Source organism: Polypterus senegalus, chromosome 9 (assembly GCF_016835505.1).
Source record: "Polypterus senegalus isolate Bchr_013 chromosome 9, ASM1683550v1, whole genome shotgun sequence".
Classification (NCBI taxonomy): Eukaryota; Metazoa; Chordata; class Cladistia; order Polypteriformes; family Polypteridae; genus Polypterus; species Polypterus senegalus.
Genome location: NC_053162.1, coordinates 29866832 through 29889170, shown reverse-complemented (window position 1 = coordinate 29889170; position 22339 = coordinate 29866832). Strand labels below are relative to the sequence as shown.

Sequence of the window (22339 nt, the reverse complement as noted above, 5' to 3'; positions counted from 1 at the left end):
CCTGATAGTCTTGAAGGTGAAGTGGGAACACTGACAGATTCTCAAAAGTATCTGGATGAGATGCTGGGCCCGCTTAACCACCTAAAAGAAGCCTGGTGGGCTGAATGGTCCTGTATTTCAGACATTCTGACATTATGACCACCACTGGCCATGTATTTGACCACAAACAAGTGGAAGGCAGCACACAGGCTGTGTGGAGTAATGTGATCACTTGTGAATATAAAGATTAATGTGCCCAGAGGTCAGATGGAAAGTGCAGTGCCAACTGCTTAACCTACAAAAATGAGCGGAGCATTTACTCTTTCAAATTCAAAGTCTTTTATTAGCCAGACTGCAACAAAACATAAGGGCCTAAATGGATTCTTTGTTGTTAACTCTGCTGCTGGGCTACATTTATATTAAAAATAAGCCCATTCAGATGTGGAAGTGGAACCCTAAAAGCCTCCCAAGGCCTAATTACCAGCAAGAGTTTCCTTCAGGCGAATATCTGGCCTCTACTTATTTCATTTTCTCGCAGAACACAAGTACCTGTGAATGCAAAGAAAAATCTTTTAAGTGTAGGCAGTAGATTTCTTTTCCCCTCAAAAGTACTTTAAGTACCTCATTTTGATGCAAATACAAAATGTATTAATGCTATTTTTTTGTCACATAAGCAAACTGCTTGTTTTACACAAAAAGAATATATACTGCATTGTGAGCATCTGTTTATTAGCACTCAATATAAAACAGATTGAAAAATGAAAATTTACAACAGAGATGCTTTGTTTGAATTAAACAAAAGTGATAAATTAATACATTTTTAAATAAATAACCCCAAAATGTAACTTTTAATGGAAGTATTAAACAAAATGAGCTACTGTGTCAAAATGTCATGCCAGGCCCTACAAGCTTTACTTTGTCTTTTGCTAGGATTATTTGCAAAATTCTCATCAAAACCAAAAGATTTTACCTAAAAAAAAAGTGTTTTAAAAAAGCTTCCCTTTGTGTTGTAGCATCTCGGTTTACTGCTATTCTTGCTTGAATATTTTCTATTTGTCATTTTTCTCAAACTCCATTTACAATAAACAAAAGATTGGAAAAAAAAATTCAGAGATGTTAACGGTCTTAAATAAAGAAACCAACATCAATTTTAGCATAACTTGACTGTTTTTGCAGTCTCACGTTACGTCTTTCTGCTTCAGTTAGAAAGTCATTTTGAAACTAATCAATTTCAAGATCGCTGTCGTCATCGCTGTGTGCGACACATGCCACGGAGGAGTTGCGTATCGATGAAGGTAAAATGGCATCTTTATCAGGCAGGAGGCCGTACTCCTGTAAAAAAGCCTCCAGGTCCACCGCAAAGAAGTCCTCTCCAAGCTGATCAGTGATGCGCACAAAGTTGCCAATCAGGTCGCCACTCTTGTAAACGAGAAGTGCTGGCAGGGCATTTTCAGTGAACCTGGAGCTAGTTCCAATGACCGCACTTTTAACTTTGCAAAATTTAATGAGTGGATATTCTGTGGCCAAGCAAATCATGCAGCCGGCCATAGCCTCACAGGCAGGAATGCCATCTTCATAAATGTGAATTATCACAAGGGTGTTCTTCTCTTCTTTGTCCACTGTGTCCAAGAAATCCTGCGTGCTCTGTAACTCAAATACCTGCTCAAACCTCTTCTTGCTGCACAGCTGCCTCCTCATGTCATCAATCCGTTGCTTTCTGTACTGTTGCAGAAAATCTTCATCGTCTTCTTCTTGTAGCATGTTATATTCATGAAGTGTCAGCTGATGTTAAAGAAAACGGAAATAAGAATTAGAGTACTGAAAAAAATGTATGCTTAGTACAAGGGTGATTTAATCATAAAAGTCAACACTTCTAACTAATTGTGCTGGACCTCTCAATTCGATATAGCAACGATTTTTGCCAGCCATTTTGATATGTACTGCAATATACTCACGTATAAGATGGTTCTTGAAACCCGAAAAATCGATCATAACTTCAGACCCCGACTTGTATGCCCGTTCAAAAATGCAACACTTAATTTTTTTTTTTCCTTACATCATCTTGCTTCCTCCAATCTCGTATCAGTTTCTCAGACACATCGAATTTTGCTGCAGCAGCGCAGTTACCAATTTCTTTCGGCACTTCAACGACGTTTAATTTAAAACCAGCTTCGTATTTTTTTCTGATCGAACACTCCATCGTAGATAAGGGATGCTCTTATGATAAAGGTGCATGAGGGTGTGAGATACAAAAAACGAAAAACAGTGTAAACGTCTCTTTGGAATAGTCTGGGTATTAGTGTGTGGTCACGTAGGCACAATACCTAGAAAGAAAAGCCGTGTGCTCCGTGGTTACTTTCTCAAGTGGGCGTTAGCATATTATAATCTCTTGGACCAATAGTGAGAGTTTTCCGTATTCAATTTATACGACCGACATTATAAAATATCAGAAATTATACAGTAAAATCAATGCCCGACGTATCCACAGGACTAAATATGATACTGATGATTTCTTTTTTTATTAAAAAGAGACTCTATATTGAATTAAAGCTTTTTTTTTTTTTTTTTGAGTCAACAAGTGAACTTCATAACTGTACACATACGCTAATATTAGAAATATATGGAATTAAGAAATCGCACACTGGTAGTGTAATATCATGTGCACTGTTCAGCCAGGTTGGCACATCAATAATCAGCTGGTGCCGTGGAAGATCTAACAATTTTGGTTTTTGCTGCCAAGCTTGAAGGCCTTAGGTGGGTCTGTAGAAAAATCCAGGGACACATCTTATTCTAACCCAAATGTTGGAGCCGTGCAACATTTTGTACTTTAAGACCGCACTAAACCACCAAGGTCAAACATGGGCACGTAACATTTAACGTGCTGAAAGCTGACCTCCTGAGCTGTCACATGTCAGGTCAACTCCTTCGGCTTTACAGAGTAACCGTTTTAATTCCGATTTAGCCTCGATGCAATAGTTTGGGAACCACAGTATCTGAGAAAAAAAGCCTTGCAATGGAATAACGTGTCTTGACTCAAGTATGAATCACGTTGGAAAATTCTGCATTCTCAATTACAGTGTATGGACAAAGGCACTTGAGATAAAAACCTCATCAGGGTTTTTCTCCAAGTGGTGTTGAATGAAATGCACGCAAATACTTGTGGTATTACCACAATACTTGACTTTACTGTGGCAAATTTTGCATATGGCTGTAGTCATCCTAAAGCCTGAACTCATTCAGAATTTCACATAGTAAATGGAGAACTTGGATTTAAATTGCAATGGTTCCACATAAATCTGACAACAATCTTCATCAATTATGTTCTCATTTTTCACTATTTTCAAGGCACATGTTCCATCAGCAAAATGTGTCAGAGTGCAGAAAACCACATTTGGACATTATTTCAGCAGCATGAGTAAATGTAAGCACTAGACATTGTAATAATAACTACATCAGTAAAGTGTTAGCATGGCAATAGCAATGCAACTCACATTTAATCGTCTATAGTAATTAATCACACAGTATGGGATATGTGTGGCTCCATACAGTTCCATTTGTCGATTGGAATGTTAGCTTTTTATTTAAACATTAAAAAAATCAATCAGTCTGACAATCTGATAATTGACATATTTTAGAATCACAATTTGTAAATTAAATCGATTTTTTCCACACCTTTACTACCTTGGGTTTGCTATGTGTGTGTACCGTTTAAATTGAAGTATGTAGATAATACTTGTCGTGGCGAAAAATTCGTCACCAAAAGGCTTTTTACCTGAAAATGAAGGCTATTAGGACTCAAGATAGACAGACAGTTTTAAAGCTTTATTGCAATAAAACAACACAAATAACACGGACTCAATCCAATACGGCTAAATTGAGCTGAGCCCCGAACATTTCAGCAATCGAAGTTTATATAACAATTTCTTATCATTTTGACCTCGTTCAATTAGCTCATTCTGCACCTGTCTATATTGTCTATTGTTCATTTCCAGTTTCTGTTTTGGTTATTGCTGATTGGTTCTTCGACTGGGCAGATGTTCTTCCATATTTGAGCTTTCATGGTGTCACTTCCTTCCCTAAGCCTTTCAAGCTATGTTATAATGGTGGCCTGAAGCTAAGCTTTAATTAAAAAGAAATATGGTATATGTTTTTATTTAATCATTTGCTTGGCATGCTTGATTTGCCTTAATTTCTACGCTGAAGTTAATTTGAAATATTCTTCTATAATTTATTGCTAATGCCTGAATTTACTAATGTTTCTTTCATGCATTACTTCATTGTGACCTTGCTTACAGCAAAAAGCTTTTTGTTACGTTTTTGCCGATACACCAATCCATCTGGTTTCTTACGTGCCTACCAGAGCCATTTTCTCTCTGTGGTATCGTTCCTTAGCTTCCCAGCCTTGAACACCGGTGTTCTCCTTCTCTTTTTCCTATCCTAAGCTGGTTTCTGCACATCATTTCTTGTTCTTGTTTTGTTCCTTTTCCCACACTAGCAATTCTGCTTTAAGCTTAAAAAATAATGCAATATGACTGATTTTTTAGTTAACGATTTGCTTGACCTATTTGCTTAACATTCTAATTTATGCTTAATCCAATGTTTTAGAAGCTTTTAATTACTTTTTATGGCTCTTTATGTTAATTTGCTATTTTATGCTAACAAACATTTTTTCTCTTCTACATACTTTGCATGAATGGGCATTGGAAGAGCACTGTGCTGCTGTACCAGAGAACCTTAAAATAATAAACTAGTATTCCAACGCAGGCCACTACAGACAAACAGAACTATAATCCGAAGCGAATTAAATGGAGTTGCGCTTCACCCCAGCAATACCAAAATGCAACAGAAATACAAATTTAGAATGACAAAGCAAAAGTAGTGCTGCATGTTGAAAAGACTTCTTAATAAATAATTCTAGACTAGGCTGTCATACTGGCACAGAGATTAGCACAGATGTATAGTCACAAGTTTAAATTTCAATTTCTAAAGATGTTGAAGTTAGGCCGACTGGTGGCTCATTGTGAGTGAATCAGCTGATAGTCTAGTCTCCCACTTAGTGATGCACACTACTGCCTACTGTTGAAAGATGTCATGATAGGCTCCACACCCCACAACTATGTATCAGAATAAAGAAACAAGGATAACATGACTGTGGTTGTGCAGTTAAATATCGTTCTCATGTAACAATTATTTATAGAAAACCAAAAAGCACTGCAGGACAAGACTATGATAAGGTCTCCTATCACAAACAGATTAAAAGTTAAAAAAAAAAAAAAAAATGCAGACGTGGGAAGTTTTGGTTAAACCTTCTTTAGCTGCTGAATACGACAAAAGTGCATGTCCAAATTCTTACTGGCATTACTTAGAAGAGTCCTAAAGAATGACTGAAGCAGCAAACTTAGAGGGGGTCCTCCCCCCAGAGGATTCAGTTTCTTTAATAGTAGTGGATGTGTACAAATAAAATCACATGCCATTTCCTTAATAAACATGGTATTTCAAAACAGTTTTTGTGAATCTTCAAAAAAATATTTTAAAGTGGGCACATTAGGATTGAAGAGCTTTATTCCTTCCTTACTTTGATATGATGAAAATGGTGTCAGTCACCCTGGATAAAAACACCAGTAACTGTTCCGGTTGAATGGTCAGCAGAAATCCAGACTGTATTCTAAACTTGGTGACAACTACATTTAGTGCTTTATATTCACTTCCATCGAGGACATGCAATGCACTGACATGTTAAACATTCATTTGGCAGCAGGTGCAGCCCTGTGGCACTGTTCTTCTAATAGCCTTGCAAAGTCTTTTACACCAGTGTATGCTTACTTGTTTGAACGTGAGCAAAAGAAGATCTGGGGCATAACACAGTGCTAACGGAGAATGTTAATCAATAAAATCAATTTGCTAAATTGGAATTACGTTTGTAGAATAATAATGAATATTTTTTGAAAAATAAGTTTACTCTTTTGGAAAGTACTAATATTTGTTAACACTTTTAATTTAATAAAAAATAAAAAGCCTTTACTATTTGATTCATCAGTATATAAAAACCACAAACAAAATAGCTCTGGACATGTTCCTACCTTGCCATTCACCTTCTCTTGAAGTTCTTTTTGTTGCTCCTTCTCCCTTTCCTCATCCAAATGGGAGCGGCAGGACATAGACAGTTTCTTGATCAGTCTCTCCATTTCATTGCGCTGCTCTTCTCTTTGCTCATTTTCCAGCTGTTTATATTTCCTCCAATCATTTATCACACCTTTTGGGCCTGATAATCAAAAGCAGGAACACGTCAGGGTAAAGTTAGAGAACAATGGCTTAAAAAAATAGTAATGAGAGAGATAGATAGTTGGATGGATATAGATAAATTATATCTCTCTCATATAACTCTCTCTCTCTCTCTCATATATATATATATATATATATATATATATATATATATATATATATATATATATATATATATATATATATATATATATATATATATATATATATATATATACACACTTTTACATCACAGGTTAAAGCTTCTCAGACTATTAATCTTTATGAAATTTAAACAACAGACAATGGGAATGGAAGTGGTCTTTAAGATGTGGCTTCCCCCATAATAAAATGAGTGCAGATAACAAATAGGGAAAAAATATCCTATCCTGCGCACCCAATGATGGAAACCTGCGACCCACTTTAGGACCCAGTGGTTGGGATACACTGTTCTAGATCACTGCCACAAGAGGAGGCATTCAAATCAAAAGCAAATCTGCAAATAGCAGCTCTGAGGTGTCAAAGTCTGACAGCAGTTTAATGAACCATTCCGTCTTCTACCAAGTTCTGAAAAGTGACATACGCGTTAACGCTTCTCAGACCGTCAGTCTTTATGGAAACAACGGGAATGGAGCTGTGGTACAGTGCAGAGCTGAATTACATAAACTCTGTACTGACAAGATAAATTATTACAAAACTAACTTTTAGCATCAGCTGTGAACTATTTGCATCCAGCAGATGGTTGATTCTTGATGCTGGAATAGGTTTTGTCCAACAATCGTCATGGACTGAGTAAACGGATTTGCTAAGAGTACCACCACACAACCCTTACAAATACATTAAGGCAGTTCTTTGTTGTAGTTTGAAATTTCTTTTGTTTAACTCAAGTCACATTTCCTGCTTTTGGGTCCTGCGTTGTTTTTCCAAGCTGATAAGCACATTTAAATTGAATTAATTTATTAGTACAATCCATTATTAGAGATTAAAAATTAATGTGCCTTGTATAAACAATAATTCCAATCTTGAACTGGTACCTTATATGTAAGATATGTGTATATTTCTTTCACCATCTGTAGTTGGGGTATAGCACATTGGTCTTATAAAGAGAAGTGCACCATATAAGAAAAAAACTAACCTGAAATGAATACATAAAATTGTTTTGTTCCCCTTAAAACCAAATGCATTAAAACATAACATTCCCAAACTTAATGCATTTAACAGTCATAGCGGCTGGAGATTTTTCTTGCCATTGACAGAGACAAGACAGAAATCAACAGTGAATGAGGCAAGATTTTTTATTATTTTTTTTTTTTTGAGGCTAGCATTTTTTTTTTTACTACCAACATGCAAAACGATAAAAGCAGAATACACTTTGAATACCTACCTGTATTAATGGCACTCCCATCATTACTATACTCTACTTCAAGATCATCAGAATTTCGAACATTCTTATTTCCAGGTGCATCTTCCTCTTTGTCACTCTCCTCATCCTCACTGCTGCTATAGTAATATTGTAGTTTCTCTCCAAGCAGCTTGTCATCTAAGGTCGTCATAGTCACAGATTTTAAGACCACCTGGGTACATAACACATACTTTAGCACAGAAACTGGATTCTTATTTCTTACAAAATTGTGTTCACACTAATAAAAAATATATTCCCTTTTATAACAGTCCAGGTGACAGATGATCTTAGTGGTCATTACAAAATATCAAGGTACAAAATTAATTTACTTTTAAATTAACCTGTTTTCACTGTAGCCAACAAAGTTTACCTCTAACATATGTCCTTCTCTTCTCAAAATGTGTCTTCAGTGGATTGCACTGTAAATGCATTGTCAACTCGGCTCTTGATTACATATCCTCAACAAGAGCATCTATTTCTAAAATATGCTCTAGTAATCCACACCTTCTTAGTAATGTAATAAAAGATCTGAGATGTTCTCGCCACCCCATGTGCCCCGATCTCACCTAATTTAAATCCTATTTATTTTTAAAAAAGATTTTTGAAAAAGACTGACCTTACATTGTGTTTAAAAGCAAAGCAAGTGTAACTTAAACAATTTTACTTTCAATGTTACCTACAGCAGTACATCCTGAATGGATTAATAATGAAATGACCATCAACAGCTACTTTAGTATGTATTACAGTTTTGAAAAGTTATGAAAACTAAAGTAAAAGAAGCAGGACTAGAAATGGATGTACTGATATTTAACTAAAATACCTTGACAAATTAATTTAACTAAAATACCTTGACAAATTAATCTCCTTAAAATTATCTATTTTTTATGTCCAAAATGTTAAGCTAATTACAAAGAATGTGATGCACCAGATGAAAGTGTTCATAACTGCAAAATTGTTTAAAATTATTTCAGTATTATCTGATCCTTAGAATTACAACTGCCCAAATCAAGCACTTTTATTGATTTAAAAAAAGAGAAATTTGGTTTACATTTAATGAGATTAAACATAAAAATGTTTATGTACTAGTACTTATAACAATGTTTGCAGGAAAAGTACAAAGATTCTTATTCTTCCCAAAATACTTGTGGTTTCTTTAATATATGGATTATATTTAAAATAACTAATCAAGTAAGTAAGCACAAATAAATGAATCAAGTAAGTCTTACTAAGGGCTTTGTTATTTATGAAAACAATGTTCTTTTCTCTCTTTTTTTTCATTAAACAAGCTCTCTCATCTTGGAAATGTGAAAAGAAAACCAGAATACCTAGAGAAAATTTCAAGTAGACAAAGAAACAGTATGTAACTCCGCAGAGGCTGTGTCTGGGGCAGGACGTAAAGCCAGAACTCTTCATCTTTTAGACAGCAAAGATGACCATCACACTACTTCACCACTTGTTCTTTAACGAGTATTTATTTTAGATTAGATTAGATTGATAGATACTTTATTAATCCCAAGGGGCAATTCATATAATCCAGCAGCATCATACCGATACAAAAAACAATATTAAAGAGTAATAAAAATGCATGTAAAAACAGACAATAACTTAGGCTTAAACCTGTAAATCAGGGATGTGTGGAATGAACCCCATCTCATCAGCATTTTGGTACAACACACAAATCATCTCTGAATTTACTCATGTACACACCCACACTGGGACAATTTAGAAAAAGCCAGTTTGCCGAATATGAATATCACGTGTGGTGTGAAAGGAAACCAATGTGCTAACTAAGTAGACAAGCAGAATGTGCAAACTCCACTCTGACAAAAGCTCGGCAAACTGCATTTCAGTCAAGAATTCTGTACCTATAAGGCAGCAGCACTAACCACTATGCTAAACATATATCCTTTACTTTCAAATCATCATGTCAGCTTTTAATGTGAAATCAAGACAAAAACAAAAACATACTGTAGAATGCCAAAAAATACAAATCAGTAATTTATAAGAAAATAAATAACAGTCTATTCTTTAATTGTTAAGACTGGTTGTTGCAAAATGAGGAAATACAGTACTTCATCAATTCTGTTTGTAAGACCCAACATCGAAACACCAGCGTTTTGCAGAGCGAAGGGTCTGTAAGGTACACGGTTCTGTACAGGGGATTTTCTAAAGAAATACAAAAATCCCTGCCTGACATTATGTTACTGGGAAAGAAACCTTTTGTTTCACTAAAAAGAATTTTCATCATCTAAAAAGTAACTGTATGACTTGATACTCTTGATTTGTCAAAAATGTTTAGAATGCAATACTTTTAAATGTGATATACATGATTCAAGCTGCAAGTCAAAGATAAACATCTGGAGCTACATTGCATCTACAAACACTACAATCCTATCTTTACACCCAAAATAGTGATACATTTTGTTGATATTATGTCTTCCCCACACTAGGTGTTTGCCAGGGCGTATCCACTGTGTACTTGTGTAGGCTTTTGTTTTGGTCTGGACTACAGGCAGAGCAAGTGATCCACTCCCAGGCAGCGAGGCAGAGGCTGGGACTGAACTGGCCATCCTTATCACCTCACTGCACCACACAACCTGCCCTGATCCAACCAGGTACACACTTCTTCCATTTAGCTCATGCAGCATTTCGCAATTAGCGGTAGGTACTGCTAAATATATCAAAAGCCGAAATGTGCTTACGCACAGAAAAATCCAGATGCAGGAATCTGTGTGTACTCCAACTTCCACGTTCTTCCGCTACATAAATCCCAATCAGCTTGAAAAGTAACGCTTGTGCACGCGCTTTATGCAATGCCCCAACTCCTCCCAGAATTACGCCTCTTTGAATATGCAAATCAATATAAATAGACTTTAAGCTCCGTTTTCTGTGAAAAGGCAATGGGAAAAGCAAGAGGGAAAATAGAAACATTTCAGCGAATACCAAGTGGAGGCAAAGAAAAACATACTATTTGTTGGTTTATACAGTGGAATAAACAAGAGAAGGAAGTTGATCGAGTGACATAGCGTGTCGGGAAAAACAAGCTCAAGTTCACAATGTCGCACAGTGCCCAACATAAAAAAGAAGTTTTCAGATATCGAAGTCGCCGTGAAAAGGCGAGACGTGGCCCACCGTCTGAGTGTCATATGGAAGCTTATTAGGGTACAGTGTGAAAAAAAGGCACAGAGTAGGAACTTCAATCTCGAAATATCCACTTTAATCACGTAGTTTATTTTGTCATTAAAGTAGAACATCATACTAAATTAATTTAATTTACTAGTTTCTCAAATCCCATCGTAACTAAAGTAGCACGTTAAATGCTTTGTTTTGTATTTGATCTTCTATGTGCTGTGTGTGAATCACTACGTGCTTCTTAAATGGGCTTTCTCTTTCTCCGACAAAACACAGAATCCATTAAATTCGTGATATTACAGCTCTCTGAATAATTAAAATACTGAGATGTATATGCAATATTTTCATGATGATTGGAATGAAAGCATGTTATTAAGAACACGATGGCGCAGTGATTGTTCATGTCTCATACAAGAGGTTGCTGCGCCATGCGCAACCTTCGATGAAATACTTTACTGTAGCAGTCCTGTCTCATTGAAACATACTAACCTCCAACTCCTGTCCTTACTTTTCTTTCCCCAAATACCCAATCGCCATACAATCAGCTATGTAATAAACATTAAGCCATCTGTAAGCTTAACAACGACGATTCTTCAAAACTTTTAAGGAACACTGAAATATCTTCATAGTACATGTTTAATTATTCTATCCGTCTATCCTTCCAGTGTCGCGCCAGTCTCAGCAAATATACAGCGCAAGGCAGGGACAATATGTGAACTTGCTAGCTCTGTGCCACCATGTCCTCACATGTTTAATTATTAACAATACAGATTATTTAAATGAAGTTGAAGTTTTATCTGTATAATATAATAAACATTTTGCTGTATTTCATCTTACAAATGATATCGTCATCATATGTAAATGCGCGCATTATAAAGTGGCTCAGGTTGTGCGATATTATAACTGTAGTGCAAGTTTACAGTGTGATGATTGTACTTATAAGAACAAACAGTTCAACAAGGAGCAATTGATTGAGTGCATTTATAGTTCTTGGGATGAAATTGTTTCTGAACCGCGAAGTCCATACAGGAAAGGCTCTGAAGCGTTTTGCCGTGGCTTTGGCAGTGTGGGCTTGATGCTGTAATACCGATAATTCTATTTCCAATCAGCTGCTGCTGTGATTCCCCACTCAGATACAGTGATATAAATACTCCGAGTGGTGCAGTGAGAGTAATTTGGAAAAAGATGATCCGCTGTGGCAACTCCTAATGGGAGCAGCTGAAAGAAGAAGAAGAAGTGAGAGTAACAACACTAAAGCAGTTATGGTATTTGGAATGCTATGGCTATTCCCTGGACCATTATATTGTTACAAGTTAATTACAATCAGATGCGTTACACTAATAAACAATATGCGGTTAGTTTCGGTGCATTTATAAAGCCGCGTCATGAAAATAATGAGTAATCACACAGGAACAGTACCATTGCTTTGACGCTGGGTGCCGCCAGTCTGCAAAACCGAGCGGAGAACTTGCGTACGACAAGGCATGAGGTACCGTGGAAAAGTGCGTGGCTTTACGCCAAGTGTAGGTTTTATACATCGCGATTTGAACGTGGAAACATTCTTACGCAACATTTCTGTGCGTACGCACCGTTTATACATGAGGCCCCTGAAGATTTTATCAAAATATAATGAAACATTATCAGCATTTACAGGTTTATAACCCCAATCCAAATTTTAACTTCTAAACCTTCTACATTTGTAGTAACTGAACAGCAATATTTTATTAATGAAAAAGTAATTTTTTAAATATCTTATCTTTAAGTGTGTATTTTTATATTCATGACATATATCCTTTTAATTAAAATTTGCTAAATTACAACTTGAGTTCAAACCGAAAAGCAAATGTGTTGAGGTTTGCATTTTTTTTTCTTACTATGTAGGACTAATATATTATGACCATGTATTGAACAGACAGCTCTTGTCCAGTGAATAAAATTAAGCCATTTAAAGCAAAAAGTGCATTAGACCTTCACTTTAAAATTCCATTTATTTTTTTTTTTTTTAACACAGCTCTTATACTTCCAAATGTTACGCTGCATTTACAGAAATTGTTGGATGAATAACAAATCCATTATAATAATAATAAAAAAAAAGCCCACTGTAACCTGGTTACAAAAACAGCATTTCAGACCCTGGCAATCGTTCCACTGATTGAACAGACAGGAATATAAAGTGCTGCACCTCATGCAACAGCACCATTCAGTTCATTCTTAAGCCTCAAGAGGGAATTGATTTGACACGACAAGGACTGAGACGGAGTAAACAATTGCAGCATCATTTGTGCAGGTAGGCTCTACTTATATAATAGTAAAGATCTGCTACAATATTGACATGGAGGCAAAATCTGACACATTGAAAACTGATTTTCTTCTCTGTCAGCAAATTGCCTACATATAATAAAGATTAAGCTACTTTAAAACACACTCAGAGCTGCTGAAATAAAGATTTGTCATTTACAGGGGATGGACACTCAAGGCCAGCTGTTCAGTACAGTATGTCATAAAAATATGCATTACTATAAATTTGTAATTAACATTGGTCACATTGACAGATCAAGATGGCTACTTTTTAATAACAATAATGCACATCCTGTTGCAAATAAATAGGAGATAACAAAACAATATACAAGAAATTTGTTTCACTTATCACACTACAAGGTTGCAGAAGGGGATTTGGGGAGAAACAACCGAGTCAGTACAAACCTGGATCATGGCTATTAAACCTACAAAAATATATAAGCATAATCAACACTCGCTTGATTAAATACCACTGGCAGCTGGTCATTTGTCATTTATCAAAAAAACTGTTCTGAGACACACACTTCGTTAAATTTGGCAAGCAGGATAACAGTACGCATGACTCAGGTATGGCAGATAAAAAACTTGCCTAGTCTTTATAAATAAATAGGTTTTCAACAGGCACAGCTTTGATTTCACTTAGTGTTAAGATAACACAATATTTAGAAAAGAATTGTATCCTTTTCTACTACCTTAAATTAAATTAAAAAAAATATATATATAATTTTCATTTGTATGTACTTTTCTAAAGCAACTTAAATTTAAACAAGATTTTGGGAAAACCTCTATAAGAAAGTTCAATTAATGCAATTTCCGTACCACATAAAGGTTTTTACAAAAAATTATTACATATCAATATTTACCCATTACAGTACCAATGGAACACGTAACTCTCAAATACACTCAACCTAATTGATATACTTTACCATTAAAAATAAATATTTTATGTTGACAGATATTTCTCATTCAGGTCAAGTCTAATTTTATATGTGAAACAGTAATAGAAAATCCCACCAATGCAATCCATCCACGTCCTAACCCACTTATGTGATTCAGGATCACACAGAGCCTTTTTTTTTTTTTTTTAAATTCAAAACCAGCAGAACAATAAATAAGTTTGTTTGTCCTGTATCTTTTTTTTTTTTTTATTTAAAAGTGTATTAAGTGAGGTAATTAGCATCGTACATTAATGTACATACTGTCGGTAAGTGACTATGGACTGAGAAAAGATTCTACTTTAAGATTTATGAAGTAAAGTTTGCAAAGTCAAGTGCATCACAGGCTGCAATCACTGCTGAAAAGTTGATTTACATTTTCCAAAAATAAATAAATAATAAAATAAAAAAATATCACTTGCTCCATAAATGCTAACTTTTCAGTGACTAAAAGTTTCAGTTTCAAATTTCTAACTTTTTCATATTTTTTAAGCAAAAAACAGTAAGTAAACTAAACTGAAATCATTTATTAAATTTTGACTTTATCCAAATATTACTCATATTTATGTCTGCATTCAGAATTATTACAGTATATCATCACTGCATGGAAGCAAAGAAAACAAAGTAGTAGAGTCACTCTTAACTAGAGTGACTCTGCTTTCGCTTCTTAACGTTTTGCTATGTGCATGGCGGACACGTTTAAGTAGAATACACACGGTCAAATTAAACAAACAGCTACATTAAAGACTCTGGACATCCTGCACAATTATTTTCCTCTGCTTTACTTTAGCAAACAGTACAGGACCATTAGCTCTCACTGCACTGAATTTAGGGGCAGGTTTATTACCAGACGTTAAGGTTACTTAACTGTTGTTGTAGGTCCAGTTCAATAAGCATAGCATACCTGATGTGTGTTTCTCACATTTATATTATCTGGCGCGGTTTATATTGTCTTGTTGAATTATAATACTGCCACCAAAATCTCACTATACATTGTGCACATCAAAAAAACTTTTCAAAAAACGCACTCTGTTTCTCTTATACCTGTAAAAAATTAAATTAAGTATTTTATAATGCAGATCTATGCTATAATCACAAAGATATTTACAATCTTTTAGCATATACTACACTTACAAATAAAAGAGAACCTAAAATACATTTTACTGGAGAAATAAATGTCCTATATTAAGTGCAACTTTTGTATAGAAAATTGTTTAATCTCAACCCCTAAAATGTTGCTCCAAAATATTTTAGAAATCTGCATATTATAAATCAGAAAGTGTTCCTCACATACTATATACACACATATATATATACAAGCACACATCCTTCAGATGACTAAAAACTAAATTACAAAGAGATCATGCGTATCATTATAAATATTATTACTAGTAACAAACTGTAATCCAATTTAATTGGGGGTAGTCAACTGAGTTTTTATTTATTTCTCATGCCTTCCAAGACAAGAATTAAATGTCTTTAAAGCCAGAGCAATGGATGTGTCCAAGAAAATAAAATCTAAAGTTGTTCACATACTTGTATTGCAGTTGTGATCATTCACTTTATATGTGCATAAACACGTAAAACAACATCTTCTTCTCCAGTGCCCCTTATTTAGGAGATATGTTAATATGGCTTTGAAGTCTCTGCATCTTTGTACAATAAGCCTAGTTCACCCCTTTATCTCCTGTTTTCTTCCACTTCCCCATATTTTTTTTTATTCATTTCTCAAGTTGCCTGTTTATTTAATCAGTAGATAATAGGATACACACATAATTTGCAGGCATGTAATAGGCTTTGTAGTTTGAATTTTCTTTCTGCTGTTATTCAACATTTATTTAATCTAAAACGACAACAACATTTATTTATATAGCACATTTTCATACAAAAAGTAGCTCAAACTAGACCCTATTCACTTTAAAACTCGCTGACAAGATACACATCTAAATTAATAAAAGAAAATCACTTCACTTTTCCATTTCTTTTCTGAATTAATTTTTTTTTTGTATTACTGCCTTAAAAAGCCATCTTTCGTCCTTTTGTTTTGAAATAATTTTTTGGATTAGACAGATTAACAATGCACCATAATCAGTTCTTGCACGATAGATAACTTGATTATTAGCCTCTTTAACTAACACATTTTCTAATATGTCAGCGTACAATGTTAAAAGCATTAATTCTACATAAAAAAAAGAAACACAAACATGTAACTACAATGAAGAAGGTATCAACATCAATTATTCCAGATTACAGTTCTCATCTTTGGTTAGAACTTGTAAGTAGACCATTAAAAACAGATTTACAAGCAACATTAATAAAACCAAAAAAAAAAATCGTCAGGACAAGAACACCACCCATACATCAGGCACAAGATCTCAGAAGAATATTTCTGTGAATTATCTGTTAATTTACTAAAATGCCTAAATTATTTAAGGATCCTGTGGAGCCTCTCTCAGCTGCACTGGGTGCAAAGCAGGAACTAACTGTGGACTGGACTTCAGTCCAACAGAGGGGCCCATTCACTTCACACCCACACCCACACCCAGTGTGAAGGTGCCAGGAGACTTGATTGTGGAGTGGGAGGTTAAACCAGTGGTTTGTTTTACATGAACACTAGAAAAACAAGCAAATCTCCATAAAGGCCAAGGCCAGAATCCAAAGTCAGAATTATACAGAACTGCAAAAAAACAGAAACCTCTCTACTTGCTTTGCACATTTTACATGTCAGAATACACGTTTTTCTGTTCAGAACCTTTAAACTACATTATTTTTAGTGTTTTCGGCAGAATGCACTAAATAGACAAGAATGTTTAAAGAGTGAAATAAAGTAGTAAACATTTTAATAACGTATAGAGTATATAAAATAAAAGTTTTTTTTTTTTTAACTATGTCACTTGTTTTCATGTAGCACTTAGACTTCATATTTTATTAACAAATTAATTTATGTAAAAGGCCAAAGCTTCCTGTCAAACCTCTTTCTGAATTTCCGGCCTTTTTATCGATTGGTCAAGTTACATAAATGATTCAACACTTTAAAAATCAAAACAATTCTATGGTGTCAATTCTAAATGCCAGTAAAGTGACATTACGGATAGTCTTTTCCCCGCTAGTTTATATATTGTTGATACTTTTTACCAACCCACCGGTTTCAATAACCAATTCCAAACCCATACAATTAAACTACTGGAATGTTTTTCTTTACAAGTTATAAAAAATAAGCTAGTGAAAACTACGTAATGTGTTAATTTTCAAACAAACCCATCGGCTTTATGATGGTGCTGCTACACAAATGAAGTATCCACTAGAACAAAAAGCAATGACAGCAATTCGGAGCGCCGAGAAAATAAGGGGAAAAGGGAGCGGTTTGGGAGAAGCTTGGTAAAATTGAAACTGTTAGCCGTCTACTTCTTACAGATTTATAGAATCTACTTGATACCCTAGTAACAGAAATTAGCCGGTGAAACACTGGCTAAATGTAGAGTTTGGAAAGGATAACCCATGACGAGGCCGTAATCCTTACGATTGCTAATACAAGATTAACCAGGATAATTAAAATACAAACTCAGCAAATTTTCTTGTGACAAATGAACTGAAACATTTTTGACACTTGGCAGAGGAAAAAGAGGCTACCTTCAGGGCTCGAGGTGAATTCTCTTTAACAACTGCTTTAATTAACTCTGTTAATTCCAATTGCTCCGATTTTCTCCGTTTAACACATGCAGTTTAAACTGACATAACGCTGAAGACGGGAGATGTTCATTACTAAACTATTAGCCATGTAGACAGCTAACGCTTAACTGGTTAAATATGAACGTACTACTTGCCTGGTAGGTGTATATATTTCGCTAATAATCCCAAAAGTCTCGAGAGAAATGTGAACTGAAATCACGTCTCTGAATAGAAAACAATTTGTATTTTCTCCACATAGAGAGCACTCTACTGAGGATTCTTGCTTTCGGACAGACTTGACAGCGCAACCGAACCTATGGATTGTGCCAGATTGTCCAATTGCGACAGAAATCGTCATCTGATATTCGCGTGTAAGCCAATGACAAAGAAGAAAGGCGGAAGCGCGAAACTGCTTCCTCTTTGAGCGACATTTTGGATCCAATGCTGAGGCGGGTGGGACTCCGGAACCTCCGCCACTGAGCCGAAATGTCGTTCTATTCACAAGCTGTTTAGGTTAACATTTTTGTTTAGACACGGAAGTTGGTACTTCTGTCACAAAATTGGTTATATGCGAAGAGTAAAGTATTGTTCATTTGTTTTTAGATGTACTTACACAAAATTGTTTTGGTACGATATTACATTTTGCTACCGGTTGTAATAGTTCCTTATAGGATAAAGATGTTTTGTTCTTTTAAATTGAGAGTGTGGAATATAAAAGGTGGCATATCGTAAACATTTGTATCATTTATTAAAACTTGACCAAGAAGATGCCTGACTTCACATAGTTTAAAATTTTATTTGCACATTATATTAATGCATTAGAAGAAATGAAACATGCTAAAGCACTATAGTAAAGTCTTAAATTTCTGTTTAATTCAACGTTTTAATATTATTTGCGTATAATATTTACAAAATAACCATATGTACGTATGTGCAAAGTTTGTATAACATTTTATTAGATTGGATTAGAAAAACTTTATTAATCCCCAGGGGAAATTCAGATGCATACAACAGCAGAAACATAAAAACAGAACAGATATTATATCCAAGCAATCGATATGTAAATATAAAAATAAACTTAATGTGTATGTGGAATGAAAGCATTCAATTGCCTGATAGTAGCGAGCAGAAAAGACACCCAGAGGCACTGTTTAGCAGACCCTGGTGGAATGAACCTGTGGCTAAATGTGCTGCAAGAGAGTGCCTCCTGGAGGTTGTGGTTATGATGGCATCCAGGTTTACCATCGTGATCTTTTCCACAACAGCTTCCAGTGTGGCCAGGGTCCGTCCTCCCTCCCTTCTCCACCTTCTGCTAGGGCATTCCTAGAGTCTCTTGGAAGGATGAAATATATAAACCCTCCAGTGTGTTCTGTGTCTGTCCTTGTTTCCTTTCCTAGTAGACTGGGCTTCTAATGCACATTGTAGGACATACTGAAAGGGTATCCTAATTGACCCCAAAATAATACTTTTAATATTTCAATAGTCCTCCAATATTGACAAGCCTCTAACCCTGAAACAGTACAGGAATGAGATATTTGGGGTATAGGGCCTTGACCTAGTAATCCGAAAAACCTATGGGACATAGTGAAGCAGAAATGAGTCAACCTTCCTATATTGCAGCTTTATCACCTTGGTGAGTCCATGGCTTGATATATTTAGGCTTTTATAAAACAGGTTGGGAGACCAACACAAAGTTTCCAGTCAAGGCTCCTATGTAGTAAGCATGTGGTAACTTCCTTATGTTCAGACCTGTGGTGTTTGGTCCATAATTGAGACTCAAGCACAAGGGTTGGGATTTATATATATACTCAGAAAAAAAAGAAACGTCCCTTTTTCAGGACTGTGTATTTCAACAATAATGTTTTAAAAATCCAAATAACTTTCCAGATCTTCATTGTAAAGGGTTTAAACGATGTTTTCCATGCATGTTCAATTAACCATAATCAATTAATTAACATGCACCTGTGGAATGGTCGTTAAGACCTTAACAGCTTACAGAAAGTAGACATTTAAGGTCACAGTTCTAAAACGCAGGACACTAAAGAGACTTGTCTACCGACTGTGAAAAACGCCCAAAGAAAGAAGCCCAGGGTCCCTGCTCATCTGCGTGAACGTGCATTAGGCATGCTGCAAGGAGGCATGAGGACTGCTGATGTGGCTAGGGCAATAAATTGCCATGTCCGCACTGTGAGACGCCCAAGACAGCGCTACAGGGAGACGGGAAGGAAAGCTGATCATCCTCGCAGTGGAAGACCACGTGTAATAACACCTGCACAGGATCGGTACATCCGAATATCACACCTGCGTGACAGGTACAGGATGGCCACAACAACTGCCCGAGTCACACCAGGAACACACAATCCTCCATCAGTGCTCAGACTGTCCGCAATGGGCTGAGAGAGGCTGGACTGAGGGCTTGTAGGCCTGTTGTAAGGCAGGTCCTTACCAGACATCACCAGCAACAACGCCTATGGGCACAAACCCACCTTCGCTGGACCAGACAGGAGTGGCAAAAAGTGCTCTTCACTGATGAGTCACGGTTTTGTCTCACCAGGGGTGATGGACGGATTCGTGTTTATCGTCGAAGGAATGAGCGTTACACCGAGGCCTGTACCCTGGAGCGGGATCGATTTGGATTGATGGCTAGGGCCATTCCCCCCAGAAATGTCCAGAAACTTGCAGGTGCCTTGGTGGAAGAGTGGGGTAACATCTCACAGCAAGAACTGACAAATCTGGTCCAGTCCATAAGGAGGAGATGCACTGCCGTACTTGAAGCAGCTGGTGGCCACACCAGATACTGACTGGTACTTTTGATTTTGAGCCTCCCTTCATTCAGGGACACATTGTGAAACATTTTTAGTTTATGTCTTATGGTGTTGACTCTTTTAGTGTTCAAAGAAATATTTACACATTAAGTTTACTGAAAGTAAAAACAGTTGAAAGTCAGAGGACGTTTCTTTTTTTGCTGAGTATATATCCATCCATCCATTATCTTTCCCGCTATATCCTAACTACAGGGTCACGGGGGCCTGCTGAAGCCAATCCCAGCAAACACAGGGCATAAGGCAGGAAACAAATCCCGGGCAGGGTGCCAGCCCACTGCAGGGCACACACACACCCACACACCAAGCACACACTAGGGACAATTTAGAATCACCAATGCACCTAACTTGCATGTCTTTGGACTGTGGGAGGAAACCCACGCAGACACGGGGAGAACATGCAAACTCCACGCAGAGAGGACCTGGTAAGCGAACCCAGGTCTCCTAACTGCGAGGCAGCAGTGCTACCCACTACGCCACCGTGTCGCCCTTATATATACATAAATATATATATATATATATATAAATAAATAAAATGACCAAGGTCATGAAACGTCCACAGTCCCCTGGAGGAGGCAGTTATATTTAAATTTCCAAACATTCCATTGGCAATAACTTCTACCTGCTGTTCTAAAGTACTAGGATGCTGTTTGAAGTCAAGAGTGACCAGTATAGATATGGTGCATCATTGTTTGCTGCTTAATGAAGAAACACCAAAACAGTTTAATTATTCCAGCCTCAAAAACAGACACTGATAAGGTGGTGATACAGAAATAGTTAGATTGCTTAAATAGTTAGTTGTTTTGATTAATAACTCTAAATTGGCTTTGTGGAAATATTCATTAGATGGCTTGTAATGGACCATAGTTTACCCGTAGTTTGTTCCTGCCTTGTACCTGATGCTCCTATTATAGACTCAGGCCGCCTGTGACCCTATAACGGATATAATTATTATTTTTTATAAGCAGTTAGGCAAAAATTAGTTAACTTACTTAACAGTGTAGTCAGATTTAGCCCAGTGACAACCTTTAAATTGCAACCCAAATGTGTTTGGCTTTGTGGAAATTTCTTCTACTAAGCTGTCTTAAAAAGAATACCAACAAGACAACAAGAAGGTCCAAAGAGCAGTAATTGCAAAAATATAAAGAAGCACTTTGAGTGGATAAAGAAATGATTGATAAAAGATGAGTTGAGCAGAAAATAAAGCAAGCAGGATTGCCAAGGTTGGCATCCTTTGCCCGCAAAATCTATAGCCCTGTAGAAGAATTAGGTTACATCATATGATTTTGTACCTACTGTTGGTTTCTTCTCTTGGGGTTGCTTCATGTTTGTCATAATTGGCTCTAGAAGGGCCCTTTATATTACAGTGGGATGCAAAAGTTTGGGCAACCTTGTTAATAGTCATTATTTTCCTGTATAAATCGTTGGTTGTTACGATAAAAAATGTCAGTTAAATATATCATATAGGAGACGCACACAGTGATATTTGAGAAGTGAAATGAAGTTTATTGGATTTACAGAAAGTGTGCAATAATTGTTCAAACAAAATCAGGCAGGTGCATAAATTTGGGCACCGTTGTCATTTTATTGATTCCAAAACTTTTAGAACTAATTATTGGAACTCAAATTGGCTTGGTAAGCTCAGTGACCCCTGACCTACATACACAGGTGAATCCTATAATGAGAAAGAGTATTTAAGGGGGTCAATTGTAAGTTTCCCTCCTCCTTTAATTTTCTCTGAAGAGTAGCAACATGGGGGTCACAAAACAACTCTCAAATGACCTGAAGACAAAGATTGTTCACCATCATGGTTTAGGGGGATACAGAAAGCTGTCCCAGAG

The 22339-nt window shown here is 36.1% G+C and overlaps 1 protein-coding gene across 2 annotated transcripts; it reads right to left on the bottom strand.

Annotated features, from left to right (window-relative positions):
* Nucleotides 1-682: 682 nt before the first annotated feature.
* pdcl (phosducin-like) lies at nt 683-17996 on the bottom strand. Of its 2 annotated transcripts, none has more exons than XM_039762818.1 (4): nt 17832-17996; nt 7625-7814; nt 6060-6241; nt 683-1761 (listed from the first exon to the last, which is right to left on the bottom strand). In XM_039762818.1, the coding sequence occupies exons 2-4, from the start codon at nt 7791-7793 to the stop codon at nt 1201-1203; spliced, it is 912 nt and encodes a 303-aa protein (XP_039618752.1). In that variant the 5' UTR covers nt 7794-7814; nt 17832-17996; the 3' UTR covers nt 683-1200. The 2 variants fall into 2 exon arrangements, with proteins under 2 accessions (XP_039618752.1, XP_039618753.1); XM_039762819.1 differs by lacking the exon at nt 17832-17996 and adding an exon at nt 17638-17776.
* Between the last annotated feature and the right edge of the window lie 4343 nt (nt 17997-22339).

What these genes read in the sequence shown, in the direction of transcription:
- pdcl (XM_039762818.1), bottom strand. Translation starts at nt 7,793, where the DNA reads ATGACGACCTTAGATGACAAGCTGCTTGGAGAGAAACTACAATATTAC. An exon ending in TGGGAGTGCCATTAATACAG is followed by an intron (nt 6,242 to 7,624) that starts GTAGGTATTCAA and finishes TTTGATTATCAG; the next exon opens with GCCCAAAAGGTGTGATAAAT. An exon ending in AAGAGAAGGTGAATGGCAAG is followed by an intron (nt 1,762 to 6,059) that starts GTAGGAACATGT and finishes CTTTAACATCAG; the next exon opens with CTGACACTTCATGAATATAA.